At 41.6% G+C, this 26,625-nt stretch overlaps 1 protein-coding gene across 5 annotated transcripts in view; it reads right to left on the reverse strand.

Annotated features, from left to right (window-relative positions):
- The window catches only part of tln2b (talin 2b), a 91,899-nt gene that overhangs the window by 46,838 nt on the left and 18,436 nt on the right, over positions 1–26,625 (reverse strand). For all 5 annotated transcript variants that reach the window (XM_034085356.2, XM_071203513.1, XM_071203510.1 and 2 more), the window contains exons 2-10: positions 13,166–13,339; positions 12,980–13,077; positions 12,657–12,786; positions 11,841–11,996; positions 11,246–11,388; positions 3,318–3,445; positions 2,946–3,009; positions 2,658–2,762; positions 357–512 (exon numbers count right to left, since the gene is read on the reverse strand). In XM_034085356.2, coding sequence (XP_033941247.1) covers positions 357–512; positions 2,658–2,762; positions 2,946–3,009; positions 3,318–3,445; positions 11,246–11,388; positions 11,841–11,996; positions 12,657–12,786; positions 12,980–13,077; positions 13,166–13,301 — 1,116 coding nt within the window. In that variant the 5' untranslated portion in view covers positions 13,302–13,339. The remainder of the gene's footprint in view (positions 1–356; positions 513–2,657; positions 2,763–2,945; positions 3,010–3,317; positions 3,446–11,245; positions 11,389–11,840; positions 11,997–12,656; positions 12,787–12,979; positions 13,078–13,165; positions 13,340–26,625) is intronic.

Below are 26,625 nucleotides of genomic sequence, written 5' to 3' on the forward strand. Positions count from 1 at the left end.
CAGCCCCGTTTTTAGAGATTTGGGTATGGAGGAAAAGAGAGAGGGTTGTGTTTTCTGATTTTACTTGGTGAGTTCCCTGACACACCGGGGACACATATTCATGTATAATAGACGTACAAAAGTGCATTTTGCATGATTGGTCCACTTTAAATTCTGCATGCTGGAAATGTTCAATATTGGAGTATGAGGTTTCAACAATTTTGAGGAGGCTGGTGTATTGGGAAATGAAAACTGAGGGAATAGTTAATGTGATGCAGAGCCATGTAATTAACAATGTGGACAGAATTTGAATATGCGCATTAGAAGTGAATACTCTGACTAATTTAGAAGACTTGATGTAGAGAGTCACACCGTACCAGCGTGAAGCTTTTGGGGGAGGCAGCCCATCTCTTGACCGTTGTCAGAGGCCAATCCTGCACCATATCCTTCGTCTTCTCATCCACTCGCATCACTGACTCTTTGGTTATCCCCAGCAGCCGCGGGACAAGCTTATTTTTACCCTTCATCTTTTCCTGTCAGATAGAGAAAAATATCAGACAACATTTACAACACCTACACAGATGATTCATTCAAGGCGCGGATGTAAAACAGTTGCTGCTGGTTGCTGCTGTATTACACATGCTGCGTTCATGGCTTAAGGCTCCGAATGGAGGAGGAGGGCAGCTGTGGAATGACCCAGGAGAGTACGGCCTTGTTTAACGGCTGCTTTATTGAGTAGGGTCTCCACAGGGTTTAGTCACTGTCAGCACACCAGCATGGTGCTTCCAACAGCTCTGTGTCCTCTCTCTCTGCCCACTGAAAATCTATTACAGCTCGCTTTAGAGACACAACCCACACTTGGAACCCCTCCAGGGGTTCTGAGGACGACACAGAAATTAGAGGTTTGTAGAGATGGTGAGTTAAAAATACATGCATTCTCACAGCTATTGTATATCATTACTTTTTTAGCGCACAAAGGCCGATAAGTAGATCAGCTTCCAGGTTCAGGGCTCTTAAACACAAGGACAGATAACATTATCCCACTGTTCATGATATATTGATACAATGGTCTATTAAAAACTTCTATTGTTTTACAATAATCAAAACTGTATAAGAGCAGGACGTTTGATTTTCTAATCTTAAGTGGCTAGCTGAGGAATTATATTATTTTAAATGGTTTGACCTTGATTATTGTTGCTGAAAATCTGCTCGGGACAGAATTCACAATAGGAGATTAAGCTTTGTATTGTACACACACACACACACACACACACACACACACACACACACACACACACACACACACACACACACACACACACACACACACACACACACACACACACACACACACACACACACACACACACACACACACACACACACACACACACACACACACACACACACACACACACACACACACACACACACACACACACACACACACACACACACACACTACAGGCTTATTTACTTCCCTTGTATGAAGTGAACAGCAATATAAGGCTAGCCCAGCTAGAACCTGCAGTGATTAAAGATTGACAGATGAGAAAAGGAAGGTAACAATAAACTCTCAGATGTGCCTCCTCAAAGCCAGGTCTGTGCTTTCTGCTAGCATCGAGAGCAGAGTGCAGCTGGAGTGAATTATTTAGCAGAGTCTTGAAATCTCCATCACTACATCTCCTCATTGAACACAGACAGCGCTGGTACATGTTGATGCACACACACTCTTCCATACACGCACAAACATACTCTGAACTCTGCAGCCTGCTTTAACTCCAGGGCCAAACATTCCATTTATCATCCATTAGGACCCCATCAGACAACTGTACACTTCCTCTTTTTCCCCTCTCCGGCAAGTTCCTAACCAAATGGGCTGCTGTCTGAGAGCTCTTAGAGTACCAACTGGTGCGACCTCATCCCATTTACATGCTGCACTCCAATTCCACTTGTGTGTCCGCCAAACCAGAACAGAATTTGTATTGTCACAAGTAATTAAAGCACTGAGTGTGCTGCTGAACGCACAAGCCTCCACACCGAGCTTCTGATGTGTTGTGATAATGGGAATTGTGGTGTTTTCAACAGGCTTCAATAACTGTTTCACAGCACAGTGTACATGAGAACAGCACTCTAATCACAGCTGCGACTCATTAGCACAGAAGCGCCATGTGCATGTTTTCTCTAACCTGATGTAACTGATATTGCTTAATAATTACTAGTTGGTTTCATTTTCACACCTTTGGCCTTCATTTGTATCACTTATGATAATATTTTACTATTAGTTAATACTGAGATATGTGCCAAATATGGCACTTTGCTGGACAAAGAGGCAAGTGGGCCAGATTACCACACTTCTAAACAGGCCAAGAGTTTATCTATCAATTTTTTATCTAAAAGTTGAACCAGGAATTTGAACAGTACATCATTATCATTTGTTTTCTATTACAAATAGGTTTGACTGATTCTGTCCCTTTATTTATCTTATTTATTTTTGGCAATGTTGCAGCATTTTAAAATGTCATGAAATTAACTTGTTAGCATAGCATATACAATTGTAATGAGAATAGGAGAATAAAATGCATGTTGTATTAATCCTTTAATGGTATTTTTTGGTAAATGTGAGTCATTCATTTCCCCTCTTTAGTGGTGTAAAGTGTAATGGTTTTAGTTCTTACCTTCACCAGGAAAAAGGACACTCCGTATGTCATCAGAGACCTGGCGAGCTTCACATACTTCACTTTAGCCTCAATCTCTGTCATCTCTCCACAGGTATTGTGTTCCTGGACAAATAGAAGAAGTTACACCTCCACATCATTGATTGACTGAGTGTTACATATGTCATGTTTTCTGTCACATTGTCTTCTAGCTTGGGATTTTTTCAATGTATGCCTCAACAGAAAACCAATTACTATTATTCAAAGGGGGCGGCAAACAGTTTTAAGCACTTTTTGTAATGTACATACCTGGAATATTTTCTTCTCGGACCCTCTCTGCTTGATGTACTCTTTAGGTAGGAACTCCTTCAGGCTACGGAGATACATTTTTACATGGTTACTCTTTTGAGCTACAGTACAGGCCTTTCTTTTCTGTTAACATACCTCTACTATGAGGTCATTCTTGCCCTACTGCCTACATATCAGAAAACAGTTGTAACAGCTGACATCACCCCTGAGCTTTCCACTAGAGGAAATCCCTGAAGCAACAGCCTGTAGTGAAGCAGGAGATAACCACTGTCTATGCACAGCTGTGATGTGAACATGTCAAAGTTCAGCACGCTGTAAAGCCTTATTATGAATGTTGGAGTCAAGACATATTTTCGAGAATTCAAAACTTACTCCAGAAATCCGGGCTTGTGTTTGTGCTCCACGTGGGGTCCAAACTGGATCTGAGCCTGAATGCCTGCAAACTCACAGGCTTTATCAAAGGAGACGGGTTGGGATCCATTCAATATATCATCCCTAGCCTGAAGGAGACATAAAGAGAGCGGGAGGGGGGAGGTGAGAAAGTGAGAGGCAGAACACACACATCCAGGAAAAGGATAGAACTACAAAGACATGAGCATTATCCCAAATTCACCCTTCAGAGCTCCGTAATGAGCACTTCGTTGTGTGCTTTGAATGCACTGTGGCTTCAGAGAGGATGTCTTCTAAGTGAATGACTAAGTGTATTTCTAGAGCAGGGACATCATCACTGAGATTCATCCACGCAGGGGAGCTAGATAACGATTTGTTTGTGACAATACAAGCCAATCTGCTGGCTTTTAAATGTACCAGCTACAACAATCTGTCATCGCAGCCCATTGCGTGTTATTAAAAAGGAAAACACATTACAGGAATGCATCAGTCTTTCACAATATCCCATCTGCATTACAGAATGGCCCTCAATATTTTGTAGGGAAATCTAATGACTGGATGTATTTTCTTTCCACCGAGCCAAATAAAAGAAAGCATGTGCCTGTTTGCTGTTGTGACAACAATTATGTTTCATTGTTTCTCAGCCAGGCTGTCTACATTATCTTCACGGATAAGGTAGACGGAAAGGGAGAAGCCTTTGTTGACATCTTTCAAAATGCTGTCAGTGTGTGTTGTTTTCTCCAGGGGGCAGTCAGCTCTACCGCTCTCTCTCTCTTCCACTCTGTCTTTTCTCACTCCCTCTTTCTAGTTCACTTCTGCAAAATTAATGGCTCCAAAAACTGAGAGGCCTCGCTGCCGGTGAGAAAGGCTCCATCAGTGCTTTTAAGCATTAGCATATCAGTGCATAGCGTGGACTTGACTTATTCTTACGTCCCATTACATCAATGAAAGACTAAGCAGCAGAAGCTTACTGCTGTAATGAGGACAACAATCTCCTCGCTCACAATCAAGTCCTTTCCCAAGCGCAATTCACAGTGGAGTGTATAAGCTCTTACTGAACATGAGAAGATACTCTAAAATTAGCCCCCTCACATGTCATTCATTGTGGTACACACACTCTTCACTAGGGTTCAAGGTTCTTTATTGTCAAACTAACATACTGTAGCTACAGAGTAATTATGTTGTTGAAAATAGGCAGTATTATTGAGACATGCTGTGAAAGATGGGGTGTATTAGAAGACCAATTTTAATTTTAACGAAAGTATTGCTTGGTGGGTGAGGATTGCTAAAAAGGGCCCCTATTATTTAGCGAGAATAATTTAGGTTTTAAGAACCTATGTTTGGGTTTGCTCACTTAATTAGAGACATTGATTATCTCACAGCATGTAACATGTAGACCAGCAGAACATTGTATTTTTGCAGTATCCTGGTCATGCATTTAAATATGTAAATATGGTTTCGGAAATAGAGTCACACAATTCCTGGTTTCAAGAAATTCTTATGTGTTAGCTGGAGCACTGACAGAAACTAGGATACTGATGTAAACTCTTTATCCAGGTTTCTCCAGTTCCACTTTGCCATAAAAACAAACAATACATATAATAATCTACGCCCTAAAATGAAAGTGAAAGTTTGACACCGGTAATGGAAGGGAAACATTTTATCGGTTGTTGCTCTCATTTTCCATTACTGGGGATGTAATGAGGGAGCCAATATCCAGCAGAGTGGTAAATGCAACAGTGGCCAGGTCAGAAAGCAAAGTGGGTTTCTCATAAATGATTGTGTCAGTTGTTCCAAAAATGAGGAACAGATTATCAGCAACCTCGATACTAGTCTGTTGAGAATTATGAAAATGACCAGTTATCAATAGTTCAGATAAATGTCATATCTTGTTTTTGTTAAGGAATTGACGATTTATAACACATTATTTAAAAGGCAAAATAAAACCTTCAAGGGGGTCCTGTGTTTGTGTTGGTAGGGCTGTCAGCAGAGTGATATGACAAAATAATCAGGTTAAATACATCCAATTGAATTGACATATCTGTGGTGGTGTTTATTGACAGTTGGCCTTTACTATACATATGTGTGTTCTCTAGGGTTCAAGATATGAATGTTGTGTTTTTATGCTCTATGCTTGAGTTCAGTGTGTGCTTGACTAATTTGGAAATATAGACTTACTCATTCAAGAAATATTGTCGGCCGCTGACCTAACAGGCTCCCCAAGCAACTGATCAAACCGTTATAAAGTTTAGTATAAACACAAAATCGAATAATTTGCTTGTTTCTTTCACATTAATTAAGCAAACAGATACTGTACATGTCTGTATTTGATCAAAGGACTGATTAGAGTATTCTACCATGATTGTTAACAGACAAGACAGTGAGGATATACCTTCAATTTCCACAGAGCGGATAAGGCAATTGATACAAGCACTGGTTTTAGGACATTTTAATAGAGCTGCCTGAGTGGAAGTGAAGCACTACTAGACATCAGAAGCTGTGACACATACAGCCTGAGGCTTCAACACTGAGGTCAACCAGTCCACTGACCAGCAGAGTGCACAGTATAATGCAGCCTTAAAAATAAATGCTGACATAGGGATACACTGCAGCGAGTAAATGCACACTGTGTTTGATCAGGGCGGTTACCAATAAATCAAAGAGTGAAGGAATATTGAACAGCTCCATGACCTAGATAACACAGATTTACTCTGAGACAAATACTGAATGATAAGATGATTTTGGGGCATCCTGATGGCTCAGTAAGCTACAGCACTGTACCGGAACTGGCCTTAGTTCAAATCCAACCTTTGATGCTTATTTCATTTCGAAATGTCCTTTTATTTTCCATTAAAGCAAACATTTGTCATAAGGTTTAAAATGCTTAATGCTTAAAATGCTATCACAAACTGTCACAACAGAACTGTTGATGGAAAACAAACATGATGAAATGGTTGGAAGCAGCTAGATATTTAATTTTCTGACAGCATATTCTTCCTCTGTCCCTGCTCTGGTAAATGTAGTCTCATGGTACAATAGTGCACTTTCGGAATCAACAAAAATCAGCAAAAGTTAAAGCAAAAGAGCAGGACACACATGGTGATGCTATTGCTCGAGGTTTATCCCAGTCTTAGCACAAATACATGACAGAAAGGGAGTGGCCGAGTAGTAAAGGAGATTAGTCTGTTACTGGCAGAGCTTCTATTATGCGTATATGTGTGTGTGTGTGTGTGTGTGTGTGTGTGTGTGTGTGTGTGTGTGTGTGTGTGTGTGTGTGTGTGTGTGTGTGTGTGTGTGTAGGAGGGTTTGAAATCATGGAAGCCTCAAACCATTAATAAACATTTGACATCGCTGATTTGCAGGGATGCTCTGTCAAAGACATGCCAGCAATAATGTCATCATCTGCGCCATCTGAATTAAATTACTCAATCCGGCAGAGTTTGTGAGAATAACAGGAATTATGAATGATGAAGGACGTTAAAGAGGAAAATGGATTGGGTAAAAAGCTATCTAACAACACAAGAGTGGAAGAGAACCCTTCTGGCTCCCTTTGGCCTTTTTAACATAGAGACAAATGAAACCCACTGCCATGTGAAGAGTCTCAGCGATCTGCCTGTGTAACAATCTGAGTGTGTCATAGAAAGAAAACGAGGGAAAGATAGATGGGTGAATACAAAAGAGAGACAATGAGGAGGCGTGGGGAAAGGGGCGGGTTGTTATTGTCAAAGGAAATTATTGAGAGGATGATATGAACTACACTGTAATGTGTGCCAGGGTAACAGGGTGGGGATGTGGGCGATTATGTCAGAATGTGTAGGAGATGGAAAGGGAGTGGAGACAGGCGAAACCTTAAGGGAAGGAAACGGATGGTAAAAAAAATAGAGGCAACAACAGGAACAGACAGATTGAATGGAGAAGAGCAGCGGGAGCAGGCAGGGAGGGTTGGTGGTTAGATGCCTTTTATGAACATGTTCAGAAACACAGCAGGGATTTAAGGGATGAAGAGAGCGCCTTTGAAAAGCTACGACACATTTCAGACACGGTATACATCTAGTATAATCTATACTATAGATGGTAAGTGCTGCTTTTGCAGAGATGTTGTGTGTGAGGGGTAGAATCTTATCGTTAGTGTATTTATTTAAACTCATATGTTGCATCCATTTCTGTGAGTATCCCTCCCATACTCTCCCTCTATCCAATATCTGCATGTGTGTGTTTTTGGGTACTCCACACCATGCTGTTTCCAGGAGGGGTTAATGTGCATGTAATGATGTGCGCAGTGAGTCAACCCTGACTTGTGTGGTATGAACTCAGCTAAACCCCTCAGGGAACCCCCCGGTGCCAGCGGGGCTGCCTCGGTTTAACTTGTAGAACCAACACACATACTCACAGATAGAAAAATAAACTATTTCAATAAAAACACACTGCCACAGCTAGATGTAACTCCAAAAATCCAAACTATATCTCTGGGACCAGACATGCTGCACAAATCTGCAAACAACAGTACGTGACTCACTGCCTCTGAAAACTACTGAACCCCAGGAACAACTATTATATTATTTTAGATAAAACCTCTTCAACCCACTGAAATCACTTGTTTGTCAGTCAGTACAGACTTGCAAACTCATTGTCCCAGAGAGCCTTTGAAGTTACACTGTGGATCACTGATTTTAAGAAACTGGACAGTTCTCATTCATAACACTCCGTTCGATGTTTCACTATGGGATGCGCCTCATCGCGGAGCAAACAGAAGCATCAATCTCATTACGCCAATCCTGATTGGCTGGTGATCTTGACGTCAACGTCAGGGAATCACCCCCTATAAGTAGCTTGCGCCACGACGCATGCGTCATTCAAACACCTCTTCTCGCTTCAGAGCACATCTCTATAGTAGCCGGACAAGCTTAACAGTCCACAGACTGAACCCAAATATAACCATTTCGCTCGCCGGCTACTAAGACGGTAATACTAATGCCAGTTAGTATTGAAATCGACCTCGCCCTTCTCTTCCCCGGAAAGTAAGGTAGGTCTGATTTTTTCAAGCTAGCAACACACCTGTTGCTAGCTAGCTTCCCCTTACTACCGTCACCACGGTAGCAAGGACGCTTTTCTTTTTCTCTCTCACGGAGGAGAAAAGGATTAGAAGTATATTGACACACCAGTCAATATTCTTTGAGAACAAAGGACCCACACCGTCCCTTTTTCTCCGGATTAAGGACGGGTTGGTAACACTTTTCTCTCAACGACGTACCTGTTACGAGCGGGTCCTCTCCACGCCACGAGGCGAACAGATGGACGCCTCTCCCCCTCACACCAGAGGAGTCAGGGACTCGGAGGCTCGGTCATGCGGCTGCGGGTTGAAGATAGCAGGCACAGACTCACACCAGGTCTGCTCGTCCTGCCTCGGGCTGGAACACGCCCGGGAGGCTATCGACAACCCCGGCTCGTGCGGGCATTGTGCCCGTTTCACCCGAAAGAGCCTCCACCGACGGCTAGCACACCAAGCTAGCTTGTTGGAACAGGACTCCCTCATGTCCACTGATTCGCCGTTTGGCAATCAAGACACGGGGGCGTCCGCCGCAGAGACTGAGCCCCTCACTGTGTCGGTCTGGGGCTCACTAACAGCGGCAGCTGCGGAACCGGGATCCCACGCTGTGTCAGGCCGGGACCCGGTGGCGGCAAGAGACGCGGGAACAGAGCCCCACGCCTCACCAGGCGGGAGCTCCCGGCGAGACCTCACCATGGTCTCGCCCGCGGAGGATGTCCTGGAATTAGACTACATGGGGGACGAAGAAGACACCTCTGAGTCCCTCCTGTCTGATTCGGATGAGCAATAACAAGATATCTTCATGTCATCGGCTCAAACGGCAAAGCCGGGAGCGATGGCTGCTCTCCCGGGCGATAGCACACCAGCTTCGCCCTGTCTGAGCATGGACCTGCAGGCCGCGTGTCAGCGCGCTGCGTCCAGGCTAGACATCCCGTGGCCCGAAATGGCCAAGGAGACCGCCAGGTCCCGTTACGAGGGGAAACATTCACCCCAAGCAACGAGGACAAGGAGACAATTCCTCCCGGTCTTCCCGGAGATGTTGGATGAGGTGTGGGTCTCGTGGAGGGACCGACCCTTTAGCAACAAGGCCCCAATCCAGGGTGCCTCCTCCCTAGACTGCGACGGTATATAGAGGCTCGGCCTGCTCCGCATACCGCCGATGGAACTGCTGGTGGCAGCCCACCTCCTACCGAGGATGGGCCCGTCACCAAGCAGGAACCCCACGCTGCCAGCGAAGGTGGACCGTTTCCAGTCGACCATGACTGAACGGTCCTACAGAGCCGCAGCGTTGTCCGCCAGGGCTCTGAACGTTTCCTCACTGCTAACCGCATACCAAGCGAAGCTTTGTGAGGATATGTCGAGTAATCCTGGACCGGCCGTTCTGGACGAGTTGGCCGCGGTCACAGACATTTGTCTCCGTGTCCAACGCTGCGCCGTCCAGGCCACGGGCAAAACAATGGGGATCATGGTGGTGCAGGAAAGAGCTAGATGGCTCAACCTCACCAACCTCCCAGACCGGGAAAAGGAGGATGTGCTTGACATGCCCATCGTTCCCGAGGGGATTTTCGGCTCCGCTCTTGCATCCATGCAGAGGAGATGCAAGTCGAAAAAGAAGGAGGACGAGGCCCTCCACCTCTGCCTCCCTCGAAGGGCCCAGCCGCTGCCTTCACAGCGGCAGCCCTTCGTCCAAGCTGCCCCGAACAGGCAGGGGACGAGGGCGAGCTGGCCTAGAAAATCTCCGGTTCCGGCTGCAGCCCAGGCGCAGCCAACCCAGAATTTCGGCCAGCAGTCGAGGAAGAAGAAGCGAGCGGCGCGACAGCCCCTCCTTCTCCCCTCTGTGACAGAGCTGGAAGTCTACGGTTCCCCAGCTCTAAATGTGTTCCCGCCACCTCGAGAGATGCCTCAACTCCATCCTCAAGTCTGCATAAACACATGTCACACACTTATTGATTTTTCTGTCATAAAACATTTTCCGCTGACGCATCCAGGCTTCGAGCCAAGGGCGCAGCTCGAAAAAATGAAAAAAAAAACAATAAAAACAATAAACAGTCCGTCAACTGTTCCCCTTCTGAGAGCAGCTACGGCCTCTCTCAAAGGGCGGACAATTGACGGGTCTGTGAAGGTACCACTGTCACGCGCATGCGCAGTGCCGGCTGGAGCCGTAGGGGCACCATCGCCACACGCATGCGCAGTGTCGGTAATGAGATGCTTCTGTTTGCTCCGCGATGAGGCGCATCCCATAGTGAGACATCTCACTTCATGTTACTCTAAGTACGGGGGTTACGTAAGTAACCTATAGTTTAGTAGTTACTTTCCAAAACCAGAGCTATATTTCTGAAAGTTGTAAACCAAAAGCAAAAACCAAAGCCATCCCATTAAGTAGTGCATTCATTCAATCATGTATAAAGAGAGCTAATCTTACCAAGACACAGAGAAAAAAGAAAATGGTGTTGCAAATACACTCCGGCAACAGTTAATCATCTGGATTTCTTAAGGTTTTAGCTCATCAAAAGGCAATAGAAACAGCGCTGACAACTACATGTATGTATGAAGGAGAGAGGGGCTAGAGTATAAATGTTATATAAAATGGATCAATCAAGCATCAGTAATGTGAAAAATGTTGCTTGTGTGGCAAATCCACAGATTGTTCCTACAACATAGTTATTGAGCCTAATTACACTGTGCAGTGACTTCTGAAAGACTTTGGAAAAAAACAGCAACACCCCCCCAAAAAATGGCAGTGTAATTCCTATGGTAATTTTACAGGTTTTGCTGAACAGCAGAAATATGGGCGAGCAGTAGGTCATCCTCTTAAACGTCCATTTTTTGATACACCAGCATGAAGGTATGTGTGATTGTTTACCTGAACATAGAGCAGGTTCAGCTGCACAGGGTCCCTGGAGTCCACATTCTGGTCTGAATAGAAGAACTTGCGCCTGAGCAGCAGAGTCTCACTCTCCTCCACCCCCTGCTCTCTGAACGTCCTGCTGTGGTCCAGCCAGTTCACTGAACAATCAATACACACACTCTGTTAACACACACGCTGAAATAAATAGACATCCACTTAAATATGTTACTAGAAGACGATACTGATGGTGAAATGAATCTCAAACACATGACTGATCAGCTTGGACAGAGAATCAAACAAATGAATCACAGTCAAGTGAACATTTTGCCCAGCGTCTTTTTTACAGTGAAATGCTTGTTTCCAGACAAAATCAAAGTGTGATTTATATATTCCTATGTTTCAGACTATAATTGGTGTCCTCTTGGCAAGAGATAACAGATGTAATTCAATTACATTTGATATGTCCGCACAATAAATTAAACTTAAGTAATAAAGCACTTGTCCAGATGAAGGAGTCAGATTTATGAATGCGAACATAAGAAACTGGTGCAAAAGTCATCATGATATCAGCGATACTTCCGGAGGCTTTTTTCCCAGAGTTCACACTCACAGTCATCATCTGTGTGAAGTTTGGCTTTGAGCTTTTCCATCTTCCTCTCATCTCGTTGCTGCAGCGTTCGGTCTTTCTTCAGTGTCCCTATTCCATCTTCCTTCTTTTCCTCCGTCACCTCTTGAATGAGGGAGTACTCCTCATAGTTGGTGATTCCTGAAAGGAGTGAAAGTTTGCCAGGGGATTCTCAGAGGAGGAGATGCCTTAAACCGGCACGATAAGCAGAGCTGTGATAGAGAAAGCGCCTCTGCAATTCTCTTGCACTCTTATTTTTATCTATTGCTCTCTGCTTTGAAACAGAAGTGAAGGGAAGCTGGTACAGAGCCAGCAAACTAAAATGGAAGCCGGGGAGGAGAAGAAGCCAAGCAGAAAGACCAACTCTAAACAAACATTTTCCAATAAAGCTATCTGCCACGCACACATCCCTCTCCTCCTCACCCAATTGAGCTTGATGGCAGGCCATTATAATTGAAATATACAGCTTAGGGAACACCTCTGTGACAGGCAAGTATGGCACGGTCCTTTGCCTTAGGAAGAACACTTCAGTTAAATAGAAACATGCTTTTTTAAGCGTGATGAATCATGCTCATTGCGCTCTGAACAAAACGTGATTAGGAATTTATCAAGCATACATGAATGCTCTAAGGTACTGAACAAATGCTGCTGCTTAAATATGAATTCAATAGTATCTAATAAGACAATATGAAGTCAAGTGGCATGACCTAGACTAAAAATAAAATAGAGGATGAATAATTCAAGCCTTGGACGATGGCTGAACAAGATTCTTATTAGCAGTACTTGGAGAGTACCACTTACCTATTCTGCTGCATATGGTGACAAGCAGCTCCCCCACAGTTTTTGAGTCGTCCACCATGATGGTTTTAACTGCGCCGTCAAGCATTTTGATCTTTTGCGGCCTTTGTTTCTTCTTATACTCCAAAACATCCTGAGAGAATAGAAGAGGAAGCAAAATGACATCCACAACCCCTGTGATCATACTCTGCAGTAAACACCAGTCGCTCCCAGAAAGCAGGGAAGCATGAATATCTCAGGTGCCCGAAGAGAAAATGTAAATCACATTAAGAGATGATAATTGAAACTGAAGGTTCTCCTCCCCAAACTATATGACTTAATCTTACTCCGTTTCGCAGCATGTAGTAATCCAGGGATCTTCCAGACTCGAGCCAGATTCCTTTCCGGGGATCTTCGTCAGACAGGAAGAGGCCATAATCTGACGCTGAAACACAAAGTGAAACTCAGCATGAAAATGTAAATGCCTATAGATTTAGTTTATGCAAATTATATTTCCTAAGTCATCCACCAACCTTGTCCTGACTGCGCCTCGGGGACTCTCTCTCTGATGATCCTGCAGGCGTCATACACAGGCGTGGAGGGCTCAAACTGCATCGTCTTCACCACATTGCACTGGCGCACACAGATCTTTAGTGACAAAGCCATCATCTTGGAAGGTAGTATAATGGCCTCACCGACCCACACACCTGGAAAACACAGAAGTAAAGGTGGAGTGTGTAAAGTCATACTGCTGGTTAAAATCCAAAAGAGACGCCGTGTGTTATTAACACACCATAATTAAAATGTTCTCTAAGAAAGTCCTGCAGGAAAGTGTGAAGACAAAGTCTCAGATGGCAAGTGCAACACCAGAAAGAACAAAACAAACCGTCACAATGATCTCCTTGGAGACATTTGTAGCTGTTAAATTAAAAGTGTGATAAGCTGTACACCTGCCTCAGCAGCTCCTCATTCTGCTGTGCTACGGACACTAAATGGTTAAGTGCACGGAGAGCTTCTGCATGATTGCTGTGTGTGTAGAATTATCCGAAAGCGACATAACCTTTCAGCAGAAAAAAGGAAATGAGAGCAAATCTCTCTAATCGTCAGCAATAACAGGAGCCGAGTCAAAACACAGAAAATGTCTTTCCACCACCGCATCATTATTCGCTCTTCTCCTGGCTCGCATTTCCCCCCAGAAGCAGATGCACTGTGAGACAAATCAGTGGGTGTTTTGTCACATACTGCAATTAGGGCGAGTCAATTTGGTTATTCTGAGACTCATATGCGCAAAAAAAGGAAAGAGACTGATACTGCAGAGTGTTTCTCCTCTTCCTTGACCTTGGCTTTAGCAGGGGAAGGGATGACAATTATAAATAAGGTCATCTATACTTGAAAGGCTCTCACAGCCTCATTCTTAATCACATTATAGACCTAAGATCTAGTTTTTCATTTGTGTGAAGAAAAATATGTAGGCCTCTGGAGAGGTAAGTATATCAGCATACAAGTAGCTACTATCAGGCTTTTTCTTTATCAAGTGTACCATGTTCACTATGTTATCCATTTATTTATTGATTGTTTTGTCCATAAAACATGAGAACATGGTGAAAAGAAAATATTCCCATCAAATTTAAATAAAATCCAGTTGGCATTTTCAAATAACCGGTTTCTCTGTGGTCCAAAACACGATACGTTTATATTGAATTTTAGGAATATCATAAAAGACTGAAATATACATTTTTGAGACAAATCCTTTCTTTTTATAATTTTGCTTTAAAAATACATACACTTAATCATTTATGAACATAATTGCAGATTATTAAACTAATCATTCAATTGATTATTTTAGTTGACTGTATTCCAAATTCTACTTGGACACCAAGATCATTTTTGTGTTTTTGGAATTGTATAAAATCTTCATAATGACATGATTCAGAACTCGGCTCCACTTGGAAACAGTTGTGGTGCTCAGGCGTCCACAGGCCCCTCATGAGCCAAAGCAGAGAAGCTCTAAACCTTCTATAATGATGGAGTTGTGAAAGAGACCACCTGTGACTGTGGCTCTCTCATGGCTATGGGTTCCTCTCCAATAGCCCCTCTCCCTCTCTGAGTTTTTCTTCATACAAAGTAGGAAAGACAACACAAGGAAGAAAGGGTAATGGCGCCGCATGAGTTCTCCTGTCTACAGGCTGGCAGAGAAGCCCCACCGAGTTTCTGTCATCCGGCTTTTCTACACATATTTTCTTCTAGACAGGAAGCTTCAGTCCCCAGACTGACAACATGACAGACCCCGTGGTAATCTGAGCACTCACAATGTAGACTCACAGATAACACCCACACACCGAAAATATAGATTGTGCAAATACATTTTTTCTTACATTTTGTAAAGTTTTGATGGATTTTAATTTTTCAGATATCCATAACATAAAAAAGCCAATGTTGCCTCTGTCGACGGGTATTTGCTGAAGATTACTGTCTGTCTAATACTGAAGCAACAGTCACTTTAGTATCTGTTGTGAGTAGCATCAGTCACTTCAGAGAGTAAGCACTGCAGAAACCACATGATGAAACCCATGAGGATAATGATAATCCCTGAGCTTACAGTAGTGAGAGAGCACATTTTTCACTACGATCCTCGTGCAAACAGTCTGAAGCAGCCAGCTCCTCATTAGCTTGGATTTAAAGCATGGCTGCATCCACGTCTACGAGAGGAGCAGAGAGAAACAACTACGAATATCTGTTGAGTGTTATCTATTTAATCACGTTTTCTAGGTAATCTCACTCTGACAATCACTAGTTTATCAGAAAAGAGTCCTGCTTTGAATTATCGGCCACTACTCTAAATATTAAGACATCAAAATGGCCAAAGAGCAGCTTGCTAGGGGTCTAAACATGGACAATTCAATAGAGACCAGGGAGCGCAGGAGCCATCTGGAGAGGATACAGCTCTAATGATTGACTGTATTACCAGCAGCAGCTCAGACCCCGATCTCTGCACCCGTCACCCAACAACCTAGGAGGTGACTCGAACAGTGCTGGTCCAGGCCGGAGCTGTTTGCTTGGACCAGCTTTCAAAATACTTACACTAGAAGAACACATTTGAAGCAGAATGACCCTTGAGAACATACCAGGGTGTGGATGAGAATGAATAACATTCCTCCAAGGACACCAACAATACAAACAGTGCATACTGGGGTGCCTCAGTCTTCGGTTTTTTTGAGAAATCACGCATGTATCTCATGCAGTGAGGACATGAAGATGTACTGTAGGACATGCAGAGTTCAACAAAAGACAACATCAATTGTTCTTCTGAAAGAGTTTTGCCTGGGCTTCTTGTAGGTGACTACAACAATGAAGCATACGAGATGTGTACAGATGGTTTGAACACGTAAATATGATATAGCAATTACAGCATTGTGTGTGCCACCCACGGTGCGCAAGATTGTTCACTGCAATTTACAACAGAGTACAGTCGGGCGGTCCAAACCAATTCATTCTTTGTATTTTGTGAAATGCAAGATATGTTTTCGAAACACATGAAAAAGCTTGTGATATAAGAAGACACAGTCTAACTACTTGTTAGAGTTAGTTCTCTAGTTATTTATTGAGAGAAAACACAGAAAGCAACTTGAGTTAAAGGCCAATTTTCAAATTCATACTTGTATTTTGGGTTCATACTAGACCATGTTTACATGCTTTAAGGTTCATATAACACTCTTTTTTTTAACCTGTATTCACTCTCATAGATACTCAGATGGGGGCGGTCTATTCTAATGATCCTCTATGTGACAAAGGAAGGGGACCACCTTTGAAAGACTTGTTGAATCCCATTTATTTTTTACTCAGGCAGCCCACCAAAATCTGATGTGTGGTCTTAATTCATTGTTTGAGGGTTGCTAGGCACTCTAGATAACTATATGTATATGTGCCCTAGCACTGACAAAAGTGAGTTTTTCATAATGTGCCCCCTTTAAATTACAATGGAATATAACACATTTATAATACATATAATTGTGTATTCTTGAAGCACCAAATCCAAACCATCCCCCCACATGGCTACATGATTTCCAAGGTCAGCCCTTGAAACTGAGATCAGATGAGGAACAGTAATGATTCTCTGGTAAACAAGGCCATTTGTGAGAGGAAACAGAAAAAGTGATGCAGATGCAAATATCTTTTGTCTTGCTTACACAAAAGCTACTTTAGTGTAATGTTGTTGGATGTTGACTTAAGCAGGCACAGTTATTGTGAAGGATGCCAATTACATTTGAACAAGCTGTGATGCAGTCGAAAATAATCCCAAAACTGAAATAAAAAAGAAAAGGCGGGAGAATAGAGGCAGTAAAAAAGTGTGGCTGCTTTCTTCACTAACCTCACAAATACACTGAATTGGCATTTACTACACCATATCTCCATCCCAGAGGACTGTTTATTATTGTTTTAATTAAGCATGTAGTATGTTAATGGCTTCAAAGGAGGGCTGAGAGTAGTTCCGACCTCAGCAGTTCTCAGGAGTCAGGACTGTCGAGAATAGCAGGATTAGAGCATGTGTGCTTTGAGAAAATGCAAAATGGCTAAACTGCTCCGCAGCACACCTCTTTCTCTCTCCTCTTCACATCCTGCATGACACTCTGAGCACAACAATATCACATCAGCCTTTTATCCCTGTCTGATTGAAAGCAAGGTCAGTTTCCTGATAGACCATAGTATGTCTCTGGAGACTATTACGTTTTACTGGAACAAAGGCAAGGGGGGAGTCACGTAACAGCAAACAAGGGTTGTTGTTTTGAACCTCTGTGTATTAAAATCCAATATTCCTGGCCAGCTCCACCATGAAGAAATGTGACAAGGTCAAGTGTGTTAATACCACAGGATGTTAAAACTGTGTTTAGATTAATTGACTGCGGCTTTTTTAATATTTCTCCTAATGATTTTAATTTGTTGAATTAGAGCCCTAGCAATGCACAAGAGGCATGCATTAATCAATCACCATAAATACACCTTTATTATAACTGTGAAAATAATACTTGACTTACTCATAGCACATTATTATACATGTATTTAACAGCCCACGGCTGTAATCTAAATAGTAACCTGGGCTTCACCACATTAATACCATAAGGATAATTTGATTAAGGTACACTGAACTGTCAAATATTTGTTCACTGCCAAAATAAGGATTGAAGGGGCAGGAGTATCCTTTTTTTAAGATAGCAGATGTAAAAACTACAATGCCTTTTGTATGATTGCAAACATATATTGATACTTATTGCTCTTTAAAATATAATGAAATTGATTGACCAATATAATCTTAGACTTTTAATTAAACAAAAACATGTTTCTGCTGCTTTTGCAGTATTATATAGCGAAAGCAACAGAAAGAATTGCATGAACCTTAAAATCTGTATTTCATGTAATACAGTTATCACAATATTTAACAGTGCCCGAGAATATATCATTTTCTTTATCAAGATGTCCTTGTGCTCATTTCCTTGCAAAGAACCGCCATTGAAACTGGAGTCTACCTGACTGCAATTCAAATAATTAATAAGTCAAAGGCTTTCACTTCCATCCTTATCACTTCCTCCATACGTCTCATAAATGAATTAATCATTGCTTGAGCAGAACACAGTAATAACCGGACAAAATAATGAAGCAGAACTGACCCTAGCTATTTAAAGTTCACCAGGATTACTATGAACAAGCTGTCAGATTACAAGTGGCTTGTTTGGTTTTATTTTACTCAATATAGCATTAGTGAAGCAGTGGTTGTCGATCCAGATAAAAAAAGGCATCATACCCTCACTATAATTTTAGAGCCGCACACATTTACACTGACTTCTATTTTTCAGTTCCATTTCAAATTGAACCTTGTCGCTATGACCCTCCCTCTGGAGTGCAGGCTCTGCTCCTGGGCGGCATACTCTGCAGTAATGCAATTTGAGGGTATGGATGCTGACAGAAATTATGAATCTTGCCCTTGTCGCGGGGGAGGGAGAGAGCAGCTCCTGTTACACTAAAAATATCCTGTGAAGCAGAGTGTTCTCCAGCAGCACTGTGTCAAACAGATCCAGAGCAGAAACACTGCAATACATGTTACAGTTTCTTCCTAATCGTTAAAGACATAGCCTTCACTAATACCTACACTTAGAATACATGGCAGCACAGCACATAATAAAGAAATTCTATAAATCATCGAATTGTAAGTCTTGAAGATAAGATAACATATCCTTCACTACATTGAGAAAGTATAAGACTGGGTATCGAATGCGCAACACTTATTCAATATGTACAATCAATCACTCATCCCTCATTTAGAGATGTGAAGAATGAGCTAGCTAACAGATGGAGACAGCAACAGCTACTGGAGGAGGAGCGCTCCACCCATCAGTCTCTCAGTGGGAGTGGTTACTGTGACTCGGACAGATGTTACCCACATTTTTTTTTAAATTCCAGACACTGATGGATGCAGATCAGCCTAAAACTACAAAGGACTCAGCCCACGATGATTTCATTATCATTATCAGCCTCAATTTGAACCATACATTTCTTAAACAGCATTTTCAGAATGGAGACTGTGGTCCACTAGCCTACATTTGTTTTACTGATTACTATGTCAGACAAAGTGATGTAGAGATATGAAACATTAAACATGTTCAGGGTCAATAGTTCAATGTTTTGTAGTTTTTAAAACATCGAGTTGAACCGATGCAATGAAAAAGTATTAAAACAATTACATGAAAAACACAACAAATATTCACAGTTTAGTGAGTGTTCTTTAAGCATTGGGGTGGATCACAGAAATCCATTTTATTGAATTAGTCCTTGTGAATTTCCTAAAATATGTATGCAAGAAGTATGGCTATATTTATGACCAGTATGATAATAACATATTGAAAAGGTGCTTTTTGCCTTTACCATTCAATTCACAGGATTGCCTATTAAACACTGTTCACTGCATATAACAACGGCTTGTTTAATCTTAACTACTCTAATACTTTGAATTTAGTAGGCATACTCCCCATAATTACATCCCGAAAATAATTTCCTAACTGCAAAATAGCAACAGAGTTGTAATCTTATTTAAATAATCTATTAAATATATCATATTTAGTTCCTACAGTATGCGCTTACCAAGCCGAGTGTACAAGGCAACAAGGAACTTCACCTTGCAAATGAAATAAAGTATATAAGCGTCCACACTGTCACATAAACCTGAACCACAGCAGTGCAAAACCGCAAAACTGTAACAACTTTAAGTGGAAAAACATGAACTTTTTTCAGCAGTAAAACTAATTTGCATCTTGGGTTGGCGACCACAGAGAAATTACTGTCAGTACTCACAACAACTGTAAAGCATACATTCTGTGACTTTAGCTGCATGCAGTGCATTTAAACATTATGGGATGGTGAACCATAACTGATGTTGCAAGGACCAGAATCACCAGCATGGGCATGTGACGGACTGCAAGCAGAATGAGTTGACAATTTATCTTCACAATGTATTTGTCAAACTAAAGGACAGCTTCATTTAAACCATCTTTCATAGGGATCTCTGGAGTGATGGAGCGTTTATACACTTGTCACTGGATATGATTTATTCAGCCTTTTTCTTTTTCCTCTCAGATGCTTTTTTGTACCTAAAGATATGGGTGTTGTTTGTCTGTCATGGTTAATGGTTTGTAATCAGCAGAGTGTAATCAGCACCTTTCTGAATCACACCAATCACAGGAGGACACTGCTGTATTTACTGAGCTGAAGACACTTTGTGTGTAAGGACATTTGGATGAGAATTGCTTTTGATTTTCTTAAATAATCCCATCTCCTAAGTGATTATGCCTCTTTTTGGTTTCTTGACAATTCTAACAATTTCATGAATAATCATGAATAATCAGTTCCTTATTTATATATTTATTTAATTTGGCATCACTATCCTAATGGACCCTTGATCTACATGTCTATTTCTGATTGGTGATACAGTACACAACCTACCCAGAAATGAAAATATTTCAGGAAATCGCAATATCATACCAAATTTTAATTTTAATTTATTTTACCTTTATTTAACCAGGATAGGTCTCATTGAGATTAAAAATCTCTTTTTCAAGAGAGTCCTGGCCCAAGAATGGTAACAGCACAGTTTCAGACAGTTTTACAGTTACAAACAATTAAAAAACACACAATCACAACACAGTATTTCACCAAATGAAATACCTTCTAGATTCTGAGCCATGTCACTCAAACCAATAGGGAGACTTATAATAAGCCTTCTTTTTCTCCCTATCCACAACATGATAGGACTACTGTATCTGATAGCAATACAGTATGACATAATTGAGATGCCATTTTATCAAATGCAGACAGACGGGCACATAAAGATTAAGGAGTATCAGGAACCGACTTAGAAGAAGTGACAGTAATTAGTGTGAGGATACAATTTGTAAGAACAAGGCAGACCAGGCTTATGAAAACATTGCGTATAATTAAAATAAGGTCACAATTAAGATGCTAACCTCGCTCTGAATATCTCACTGTCGATCTGTCTTCCTGCACCATTTCACAAAATCAAACTGATGCAGCCTCTCCATGAAAAGCAGCGCTGGGATCTGTCTGCCACACACTATCTTCTGACACGAAACATGAGAAATGATCACAATCTTTTATGAACTGTTTAACAAATCATGTTGGAGTTCATGAATGAGGTTTTAAATTAAATACGGCATATTTGATGTTAAATATACTCTCCAATTTTGGATGTTTTAGTACAATACTGTATATTTCTCGGTCTAGTTTCATCTAGAGCATTTGTTAGCAAACTGAAGGTTTAGTGTGTAACGGGAATATGGGTATTTGCGTGGATAACACATTTATACAAACCACACCGACTTGTTTGATTTAGATATTCTCCAACAGATTGCCCAGCAGTGTGCTCTGAGTAAGACAACACACCTCTGACTCCCACAATCAGCATCTTCTGTCTGAAGTGTCATGTCCTGTAAATCAGGCGACTCCAATCTCCGGTGTGCGCTGCCCCCCCCATCACTGAGGCTCTCTCTCATACTTCAGGAGCAGACTACCACTTGCATGCTGATTACAGTATCAAGAGCAGCGGTACGGAACATACACTGGCTTCTCTCCAAAATGTGATGCACAGAGGGACTCTGTCAGCATTTTATATTCTCTGGCATGTTGTTAAAGAATAAACCTGACACACAGAGATGGAGATTCGCTGTTCTAGCGCTTTAAGCCAAACCAACCATTTATCCAAGAACACCATGCAGTAAGAAGACGTATCAGTTTAATCACGAGGTGCAATTTGCACAATGTCTTGTGTTATAAATTGTTCTTTGAGTAAGCTTAGAGGAGCATGAGACTAACCAACATGGTAATGTATAACCACATCAAAGTGGTCTCTTTAACAATAAAATCCTGTGTTGATAGTGAGTGAAACGACATGAGACGAGGTTCAGGGAGAGGCCATGTTGTTGGCCCATTGTTTCCAGATCAGAAACTCTGCCCACAGTTGCCATGGCTGCTGCTGTGCCCACCTTTCCCTGGACATATATACGGCTGGACAGCAGCAGCAGAGCCACTTCCACTTTGCCCTCAGGTCCGCAGCTGCAACTGCACCCGGGTCATCTGGATGCAGGGTACACTCTGCACTGTTCTCAGGACTTAGGTTTTTAAATGTCAAGCAGACAAGGTCAAAGAAAGAGCTCTGACAATTAAAGTTAAAGGCTGCTTTTTCTGGTAACATGACTGTACAATGCTACATTCATTCAGAAGGCCCCTTTAGCTATTCTGTCACAGAACATGGAGATGTTCAGCAGAAAAAGAGATTGAGGGAGTTGACTTTGATTAACTTTGATAGGGTATGTCGGAAAAATGAAACTACCTTCATGTGAAAGTGTCACTTCAGTTTAACTGCTTTTGTGAAGGTTCTACAGAGAAACATAATGTAACATTTGCTGTGCAGAGCCAGGAGAATGAAACACTGTCTGTGATATTGTCTATCAGCGCATTGAACCCCACGGTGTAATGAAGAAGACGTATGTTTACATAGACATGCAGACAGAATGAAAAGAAAAGGCACTTAAACGAGAACCTTTACCCTTCACATAATTAACAAAACAGCCTCCTAAAGTATGTCCCCTCCCGAAATGAGGAATGATCGCTCAACATCTACAGCAAACAATATAGTTAAAAGCAAACTGTAAGGCAAAAGCAAACGGAAAAGCCCATTACTCAGTTAGCTTGGGAGTACATTCCAGTATCATTGTGCGACTCCTTGCAGCTTTGTTTTTCTCTCCGCAAAGACTAAATGTACTGGAGAGTAAAATGTTTGAATTGGCTGGAGAAGGTGTATACAACAACTTTTCCTCAGACAAATATTGTACACTTCAAAAAGTTCTTCAAGCGAAGGCTGTGGCTGTGGAGGCCGGTGAACAAATTGGAAATCTTTTTTCTCAAAGAATGTTTCAAAGACTTACTTATTTTTAACAAGATTTTTCTCTTCTACTAAAACAATCAGCCAGTGGGGAGAAGTGCCATATAAAACTAGTGCATTTCACATTTGTGCTTGACTATCAATATAGGTGTATCAATTTAAGAAAGAGCAAGTTATTTGATTTTCAAATAATAAAATAACGGCAAACACTTGATGTAATGCTTGAAATATAAATAAATCCCACTTTTTTGCAATGGGAGCATATTTAAGGTGTACAAGTCTGTTAAACTTACATTTCCAAACATTGAAAAAATGTATAGTATAACTATTCACCTAAAGTTGTATTCCTGATGTCAGAGTATTGTCAGAAAAATGCATGAAATATTACCAGAATGTATTACAATCACAGAAATATCGTTTTAAGAAAGAAAGAAAACAGCTCTTGTATTCAGCTCCTTTCAGCCCCTGGGATCTGTTTAGGACAAGTGAAACATATAATACAGCACCAAGAGAGATAAATATGGTTTAAACAGGGACACAAAAACATCCCCCTTTCCACCCCTAAACTACGTCCAAGTGTTCCTGATTACTAGGAACAAACATCTCTGGCTTAAATCTGCATCACAAACATCTGGTCAACTAACCCACCCACCCACACTCAGCATGGATGTCCTTAGCATATTGTGCAACAGGGTGAACTAAAGAGAAACACACTGACTACTTTAAATTCTTCCTGCGCTCTTCCACCAGACCAGGGCTGAGAGGGCGTCCACCCCAAGAGCGAGGGGGGGGGGGGGAGTTCAGGGCGTTCCAAGCTGAATAAGGGCGTCTAATGACGGCAAGGCGCCCCCCTGGCGGAAACACTGGCTGCACCTCTGGACACATCCTGCAGCTGGAGGAGCCACACGATACTGAGTGCAGCGTGTAAGGGATGCTGCCACAATTAGTTAAGGACTCACAGGCTCACTATTTCATGCTCCACATCTACTGGTTACCATAGCAACCCTGGTTTTGGGCAATTCCCATGTCGGGTGGCTTCTGTCAGCTCGGGAGGAAAAAATGGGGACTTTTCGACTCAGTGCCGTTTGCAACAGAAACCAATGGCTCTGACTTTCATTAGCGGTTCTTAGGATGGTCACTGAGGTTTCTACAATGGATATACACACTCACTACGATCATATGTCTGGATCCCTTTTGCTGAACTCACTCCGTAATTTCAGTGGAAATCCATCATTGGAAATGCAAAAATAAACACAGAAAAAAGGGCACAAACAGGAAGGTCATGCTAAAACTATTATTACTGCTGAATTGCAACTTTGTGACTCAGCAAAATATGTCTTTGCTACAAAACGCAAAGCAACATAAGCGAAAAAAGATCTCTCCCAAAGTCAATGTAATTTGCAGATGGCAGGATTGACTATTTACTCAATGTTTTGGTTTGAACCATGACAAATGGATCAGGAACTTAGAGAATAACTTCTGTATCCGTAGGGCTCTACAATTACAAGCTGGTCATTATGACAGCATGGGGGCAGTTGACTACCCCAGTGTGGGTTTCATACAAACAGAAGCAGCGGGAGCCGATCATTAGGAGCAGGCGTCTGCAGGCCGGGTCCCAGCAGCTCCGCAAGAGCCTGTGTTAAAAGCTTCTCCGTCTCACTGGGGAAGTCCAGAGGAAACATGCCACAGGCCAAGCGCTCCCAGTTCCCCTCTCTTTAACCTGATTACTGTAATGAGCTTAGAGACTGCTGGATGCACAACATCTAATGTGAATGCAGACAAACACACTGCACTCACTCACTCACTCACTCACTCACTCACTCTCTGAACTCACACTGGAAGCTGAAAGCAAAGTTGACTCAAAGCTAGGTCCTCATTGAAGAAATTGGTAGGGTAATGGATGAGCCCAGGAAATTGCCATTTGGTCAAAAGGTGAAGCAGGACAGCTTCGAAGAACAGTTGTTCAAATACCTAGGAAATGATGCGGCCCGACAAAATAAATATACCTGCCTGTATTACTGTATGTGTCTGGGCAGTAATAAATGATAAGGACATTTCCGGTCATTGTGCCGTTGGATTAACTTAAAAATAGATTAAAAAAAAATTATATGGATATATGATAATGATAATAACAAAAATGATAATAATAATTATAAATACTATAATAATGATAATGACTATTATCATAATTATCTTAATTATCATAGTTTACATAACAATAGGATGATAAATGAAACTGTCTTGTTATCTGAACATGGACTTTTATTTTCACCCTGGAAATTGGTACATAGTATGTGTATGTATATATAGAATTTTGTTTATCTGTGTGAGTATTTAATTACGGAATTATCTTTTTTTTCTTTTCCCTGCAACTGGATGACTAACGGGAGGGCTACATCTGTATGAGATATGCTTTCTGCCCTCCCGCTTCTACAAATTGTCTGTGAAGTGGGACACCGAGGGTTGATACATTTCCAAAACATCCATGGACATTCTGCCAGGCCGTGCATATGTGGCTGGTTCAAGAGTATTTAATAGATGCATGTTTGCTGGAGTAACATGTGATTAACTCTGCCAACACACAAGTTGTTGTTGTATAATTTGCCTCTTACTGCCAGGTGCTGCTCCAAATTATGATTAATTGACTCATCATCGGGTAATCATCTGTGGACTAAAAACACCAGTGTACAATACAACGTTGAGATTTTCTCTTGTTGCAAGCTCACCAAACACCATGATAAGGTTATCCATTTGCACACAAAAGGATAAAAGGAACACGGAAATAAAACTCCATTACTCCATTATTAAAGTAAGTTGTATAAAGAAAAACGACTGACACTAAGAAATTCATCTCCATCAACTAGAGGTTATATTTCTTTATCTTACAGGTTTAATAGTGAAATTCTTACAGGATAATGTTGAGTATAAAGATACATTTGTATAATTGATGTAGCCAATTTAATTATCATGCAGTCGTATTTTGAAAACTGAATTAAAAGTGTTAAATATAATTGAAATGTTCAGCAAAAACTGAAGGACATGCTGAAGGACAAAGACAAGTTTAAGGCACTACTATTAATTTTCAGAATTACTGTGCATATCAATTTAACAAGTAAGTGAGAGTAGATTAAACAGCAGTGTGGGAGGTCATCTACAAGCTCTGTATTTATACATCAATTCATAATGTTCTTACTCACAAGGTGCTGAGATTTATGACAATAAGTATTAAGTAACCCTACAACTCATTGACTCAAATTGTTTACAAGATCAACTAATAAACAGCATCAACAACCCTCTGGGAACCTTGGCAAGGCATTTAGTGGTGTTCGTGAGCAAAATATAATTTACAAGAGCAGTTATTTTCCTCCCTGCAATCACAGTGTAATTAAGTCTGTTGGCCTGGCTGTCACAGACAGAGCAGTTGAAGTACAGGGCAAATTCAACACTATTATAAATGGACAGAAACTGTGAAAATAACCCTGTCCTTGAAGGAAATACATTTTTAAAGCGCTGATAAAAAATAAATGTTACTGCAAGAATTCTGACAGT

The sequence above is a fragment of the Pseudochaenichthys georgianus genome, chromosome 6, assembly GCF_902827115.2.
Source record: "Pseudochaenichthys georgianus chromosome 6, fPseGeo1.2, whole genome shotgun sequence".
In the NCBI taxonomy this organism is placed as follows: domain Eukaryota; kingdom Metazoa; phylum Chordata; class Actinopteri; order Perciformes; family Channichthyidae; genus Pseudochaenichthys; species Pseudochaenichthys georgianus.